Source organism: Orbicella faveolata, unplaced genomic scaffold, assembly GCF_042242905.1.
Source record: "Orbicella faveolata isolate gen_17 unplaced genomic scaffold, um_ofav_v1 contig_1, whole genome shotgun sequence".
Classification (NCBI taxonomy): Eukaryota; Metazoa; Cnidaria; class Anthozoa; order Scleractinia; family Merulinidae; genus Orbicella; species Orbicella faveolata.
Window position 1 is genome coordinate 16,484,860 of NW_028301536.1, and position 6,707 is coordinate 16,491,566.

At 40.3% G+C, this 6,707-nt stretch overlaps 1 protein-coding gene across 1 annotated transcript; it reads left to right on the forward strand.

The window, feature by feature from the left end:
* Positions 1 to 500: 500 nt before the first annotated feature.
* On the forward strand, positions 501 to 6,407 carry LOC110049642 (neuropeptide FF receptor 1-like). The gene is made up of 2 exons (XM_089282996.1): positions 501 to 513; positions 2,473 to 6,407. The coding sequence occupies exons 1-2, from the start codon at positions 501 to 503 to the stop codon at positions 3,555 to 3,557; spliced, it is 1,098 nt and encodes a 365-aa protein (XP_089139122.1). The 3' UTR covers positions 3,558 to 6,407.
* Positions 6,408 to 6,707: the final 300 nt, after the last annotated feature.

The window sequence follows — 6,707 nt, forward strand, 5'->3', positions numbered from 1 at the left end:
TTTCATTTGCAATCTGTTTAAGGGAGGTGTTAGGAGGAATTGTAAGGTTTTTCATTGTTTCAAAGTTTAAAAAACACACCGGTTAAAATGCGACTACCATGCCAACATCATGCTTCTCGTCCAAATTACAAGCGTTAATTTAGTTTTCCACCTCCCAGGCTTAATAGGGTTACTCAGCAGGAATTCAAGAAAGCCAATGAAAACGCAAGACATTTTTGTCGAAATCAACCAATCAGCTTTCAAGCGTTCGAAATTTGATACCTTCCCAGTCTCAATGGGATTATTAAACAGGAAGTTAAGAAATGAAAACCTTCACGCTATTCACAGTTGTCGTCAAAATCTCCAACACCAAATATACCCACTGCTCTTGACCTAGTCCACTGCATTTACTAAACACTCGCTGGTTAAGTTATGTAACGTTATACAGTCAGAAAGATATCTTCTTTAGTCTTAATGTAAGAGCTTTTTCAAACAAGAAAACTTGTGTAAAATCAAACGATATGCTGAAAGAAGGTAAGAAAGATGGTGTAGTCATCATCGAGCATATTGTTCCGTATACTGAGATGATACCAGATTAGCGTCCAAGTGTTCAAGAGCCATATGTGTTTTGAACATTTAAGTAACAGAGATCGGAAAGTTTTGTTACCAGTATTAAAACAAGAGAAATATTGATTTATAGTGCGCTTTTTAACATACCAGGTGATCAAAAGCGCATTACAACAATAAATAACCTAAAGTTAGCTAGTACGCTAAAGTATGCATGCACATTATCTGACTATTGTTTTTTCGAGGCAAGAAATTTAAGCACGTCCATAGATTTTTCGAACGACTTTCCTTGTCAAACAGAATTGTAGCCAGACTAAAACAGAAAAAAAAACTTTCTTCGTGAAAAAAAAGTTGAAGAATAATCTTGATTCAGAGAAGAAAATCTACCAAATTAATTAGTGAGCAATCTTTTTTAGCGGAAGTCTGTATTCAGATTGCTTAGTTTTCCAAAAAATGAACTACACTTCGTGCAGTGCGGCTAAAAAGATTTTATTTCTTCAAGTATACTTCTCCACGAATAGAAAGAGTTGACAGTGGAGAAATTGCGTGTTTGGGTTTGAACCCTAGATGCATTCTTTTAAAAATAGAAAAAAAGTTCTTAGTTCATGGCAACTGACATCGGATAAAAAACATTTACTACTAATTTTCAGCAAAATTTGATTCTCCGCACATAATTAGTTTGCATTTAATTAAAATTGCACACCAGATATCACGAAGCATGAAAGTTGATTTACCGTGTTTGATCACCGAAAGAAAGACTAAGTAAAAACTTATCAAAAGGGAAGTCGACTGAGTTGAACCATCTGCGCACGTCTGCGTCATTCAGTCTTTTGACAACACTTTAAAAAGAATGGAAAATTTAAGGTCAAAAAAAGTAAGCAAAACATTAAAGCGAGGGAATAATCATATTCAGACCGGGCTTTTTAGTGTCCCTTCAGGAAAATTAGAAACGGATCGCTAATTTGCGAAGCAAGGAAAGCTAATCTTCTCTTCTATAAAACGTTTCAAAATGCTGAATAAGATTCATATTTTTGATAAAGCATTTAGCTCATGTGAAAATTCTTGTTTAATTAAAGTAGATACCGATATTTCATAGTTAAATAATTTCAAGAACTCCTCTTGCAGTCCTGGAATGTTTATATTCTGATCAAGTTCTATTTGAATTACGCACGATCACGGAGATGCCATCTTCTGTAAGCATGACGAACGACACTACCACAACGGGAGCAAATTGTAAATCTGTTATTTATAATTTCCAAGCTTGAAACTTTAGCATTTTGATCATCAAAATCCAATTGCAACGAAATTACAGCTTAAATGACAGATGTGTTTTTATTTGCTTGATGAAATCTACATGGGATCATGATATGGAAATAACAAAAAATGGATATTGTTGTTTTTCAACCATCTAAAAACGTGAAATTTCACTTACGGTTGGGACGGAAACCACAGGGGATTAGGAACTGGGACTAGTCAGGCTGTGACGACATATTTTTCGAACCAAACGAATGACAACGAAAAAACTTAGGGACATATACTAGGAATTAGGCAATCAAGCGTACGTAATTCCAATTCTGGTTCAAAACGGTGAACATGTACAAAAGATATGTGGACATAAGTTCTTGTTTTGACGTCACAGCCTTAATAGTTCCAGTCTCCGAAGCACCTTGAGAAGCCCTATTGCTACAGTTCTTCTGTTGCTGTTCATTAGTGTTGTATCACATTTTGAAGTTGATTCCCAAGAAGAAAACTTTCCTCCCGTCAGATGTTAATTCTCCTCCGTAATAAGCATTTGCTCTCCAATTAGCACCTCCCTCAAGTTATCAGTAAACTAATACCCAGGGTGTAACAAACTTAAGTTCACTCTAACGTACGCGAACCGTACATGAATGGCACTTTACGCACTGTCGTAACTTACACTGACAGTTTCAAAGAGTTGTGAAACTCTCGAATTATCAGTCATTTTCGGTTGCTCTTTACAGGAACAAACATTTCACACAGCCCCACAGTCGTGGTTCGCTCTTCCAGCAGATGCAAGGATTCGCTTGACGTTCGCGTATGCAGTGATTTTTCCCATTGCTCTGTTGGGTAACACCCTTGGTTTGTTCGTAGTGTTAAAGACGTCTTCCCAATCTCATAGAGTCACAAACCTCTTCATTGCTAACATGGCCGTTGCAGATCTCTTGTTAACTGTAACAGAAATGCCTTTCCAAGTGGCTTCTCTCTACCGTTTGAATGACTGGATTGGAGGAATGCTGGGCAACATAACATACAAGGCTTTCTTCTACGTTACGCCGGTCTCAATAGCGGCGACTGTACTGACAATGATGCTCATCACAATCGATAGATTTTACGCAGTATTCTATCCTTTAAAAGAAAAGATCTTTCGAAAGCCGAAAATCTTGTCAGGCACCATTTGGATCCTGTCTTTTGTTTTAATGCTGCCATATCCTATGTTGTTTCAAGTCCAGTTCAATTCATCTCAAAACGTCTACGAATGTCTACAAGTTTGGCCATGGGAAGATCCAAACGATCCAACCTTTAAGGAAACTCGTCACGTCCTCAAGATATTTCACAGCATTGTTTTTGTCGTGCTTTACGCGCTTCCTCTTTCTATAATTATCGTCATTTATTTCTTAATTTGCCGTAAAATGTGTCGTCGTAGAATTCCCGGAAATGCAACAGATAGTAATCGCGCTGCAGCTGACAAGTCGAAACGCAAAGTTGTGAGACTGCTGGTCCTCATTGTCGTCGTATTTGCGTTGTGTTGGTTCCCGAGTTATGTCAATCACTACCTTTGGTTCGTACGATCTGATCTATATGTAAAGGGCATGTTACCCCTTGAAGTGGAATACTTCTTCATCTGGTTCGGGCATGCCAATAGCGCAATAAACTCTTGCATTTATAACCTGATGAGTGACAAATTTCTCAGAGAGTTGGCTTCTACGCTTGCCGGCTGGTGCCCATGTCTACGTCGTTTCAACTGCCCGCCAAATTGCCAAAACACCTGACCTAACCTGACTTGTCCAAGAAGAACAAATCAAGTGGCTTCAGGAGTTTTCAATTTAGAGTCGTTTATCAAGCAACAGGATTTAAGTTCATAAAGAGTATAATATACTATAAGATGTAAAGGGAAGGAGGGTTTACTATCGAGTATGCAGGGCAAAAGTTTTATTCACAGGGAAGAAGCCTTATGAAATTTTACAATAGCATATTATAATAGCTTTAGCAGCTGAGGGAAACAAAATTACCGGCAAGAAAAACGGAACATTTTGTAACATTGATTTGTTTCACAGTAAATGGTTTGAGCCCAGGAGTATCAGTAGTTCGTATAGTGTGATCGTCCGGGTGAGTGTAGTTCTGAAAAGAACTGTTGTTGGTGATTGACGTTTCGACAACCTGAGCGGAAGTCATCTTCAGAGTCAAGTGAATAGTGTTTGTCAGTCGATGATCTTATAAGTCTGGTCCGTTGAACGTGATTGGTCAGTATAGCCATGATGGTATTGGCTGAAAGACTCGTGTAAAGTTTGTCATCAGTCATTGGTGGGTTTCGATCCGTCTATTGTTGGTCAAGTAGGTCGGTTTTTGGTCCGTGTATTGTTAAGTCGGTCTGTTAGAAGTCCGGTTGTCGGTTTCGTTTCTGTCGTGGATAAGTCGTTTGTAAGGCGCCGGTAGTTGTTGACATCTGTTAAGAGGCGTTTGTTCTAGGTTAGTGTACCAGCTTTCCAGAGTCAGTCGTTGAAAATAGTTTGTACTGTAGGTTAAGCACTGAGCAGAGTCCCAGTCAATGTTGTGGTTTGTCATTTGATGATGTACAGCAATGTGATTGTTGGCATCACCATTTCTCGTGGCTCGTTTGTGTTCAGTCAGTCTCGTGTTAAGGTTTCTGCCAGTCTCACCAATGTAGGAAGCCTGGCAGTCGGAGCATTTGATCTTGTAAACTGCTCCCTATCTGTCGTTAGGTTCGTCTCTGTCTTTCACGTTGGTTAGTAGGTGTATACCGATGCGACCTATAGTGTCATTCTGTGGGTCCCCTACGTATCAACTATCTAAGTACTTGACGACCATACTGCAACCCCTTACTGACAAATCAAGACGCAAACTACAATCTACGGAGAACTTTATTGACGCTATTAAGACAGTACAGATACCTGACGACTACAAACTTGTGTCTTTTGATGTGAAATCACTGTTCACCAGTATTCCACTTCAATTAGCATTACATTGTACCGAGACCGCTATACAACAATCTACTGTTAAACTACCGTTACCGACAGAAGACATCATGGACTTACTGAACCTTTGCCTTACATCGACTTACTTTCAGTACAACGGTAAACTCTACAAAAAGTTGCAAGGAACAGCAATGGGGTCGCCTTTTTCTGTTGTTGTCGCAGAAATTGTGATGCAACACGTGGAGGAACGCGCCCTTGCAACTTGCCGACAAACGATACCGCTTTGGTTACGTTACGTTGACGACACCTTTACCGCCGTTCACAAAGACAAAATTGACGATTTTCACGACCACCTAAACGAACAGAACGCCAACATCCAGTTTACTAAAGACATCGAAGAAAATTGAAAACTTCCTTTTCTAGACTGTTTGGTAAGCCGCGACAACAACGAACTACGAACGACAGTGTACAGAAAACCGACGCATACCAACAGATTACTTGACGAATCAATCTACAACCCGACTTCACACAAAGCCACGACTATAAAGACTTTGACGAGACGAGTGCAACTGGTTTGTGACACACCGGACAGCTTACGTGACGAAAACAGATACCTTGAACGCGTTTTTCACAAAAACAACTACAACGCTGACTTTATTAGACGAAACATTTACCGACCTACTGAAGCTGACGCTACGAACAGGAACCCTACGCCTGTTACTACAGTGACTATACCTTACATTAAGGGCACTTCTGAGACCATCTCGCGGATCCTACAGCCCTACAACATTCGTGTAGCCCACAAACCTACAACTACGTTACGACACTTACTGACCAACGTGAAAGACAGAGACGAACCTAACGACAGACAGGGAGCAGTTTACAAGATCAAATGCTCCGACTGCCAGGCTTCCTACATTGGTGAGACTGGCAGAAACCTTAACACGAGACTGACTGAACACAAACGAGCCACGAGAAATGGTGATGCCAACAATCACATTGCTGTACATCATCAACTGACAAACCACAACATTGACTGGGACTCTGCTCAGTGCTTAACCTACAGTACAAACTATTTTCAACGACTGACTCTGGAAAGCTGGTACACTAACCTAGAACAAACGCCTCTTAACAGATGTTAACAACTACCGGCGCCTTACAAACGACTTATCCACGACAGAAACGAAACCGACAACCGGACTTCTAACAGACCGACTTAACAATACACGGACCAAAAACCGACCTACTTGACCAACAATAGACGGATCGAAACCCACCAATGACTGATGACAAACTTTACACGAGTCTTTCAGCCAATACCATCATGGCTATACTGACCAATCACGTTCAACGGACCAGACTTATAAGATCATCGACTGACAAACACTATTCACTTGACTCTGAAGATGACTTCCGCTCAGGTTGTCGAAACGTCAATCACCAACAACAGTTCTTTTCAGAACTACACTCACCCGGACGATCACACTATACGAACCATTGTCACATTACAGGAAAATACTGCGGGGCCGTGCATAATGAATGTAACTTTAAGCTCAGATTAAATGCAAAAACGGTGCCAATACCGGTTGTATTTCATAACTTGAAAGGCTATGATGGGCACCTTTTGATGCAGGCAATGCCGACAGTGCATGGAGAAATAAAACGCATTCCAAACAACACGGAAAAGTACGTTTCATTCTCTCTGGGAAATCTTAGATTCATCGATAATGAGAATTTCTTGCTTAGCAGTCTGGATTCTCTGGTAAAAGGCAGTGACCGCAAGTCTTTCAAAATAAGAGAGAAAAGATACAAAGACGAAGAAAACAGAAGGCGGCTCTTAAAGAAGGGAATTTACCCGTACAAATACATGGATTCTTTTGAAGGTTTAGTGAGACGAAGCTGCCTGCAAAAGAGGCGTTTTACTCAAAGCTGAATGACAAGAGCATTACCGAAGAAGAGTACAAGCACGCGCAGAAAGTTTGGGAA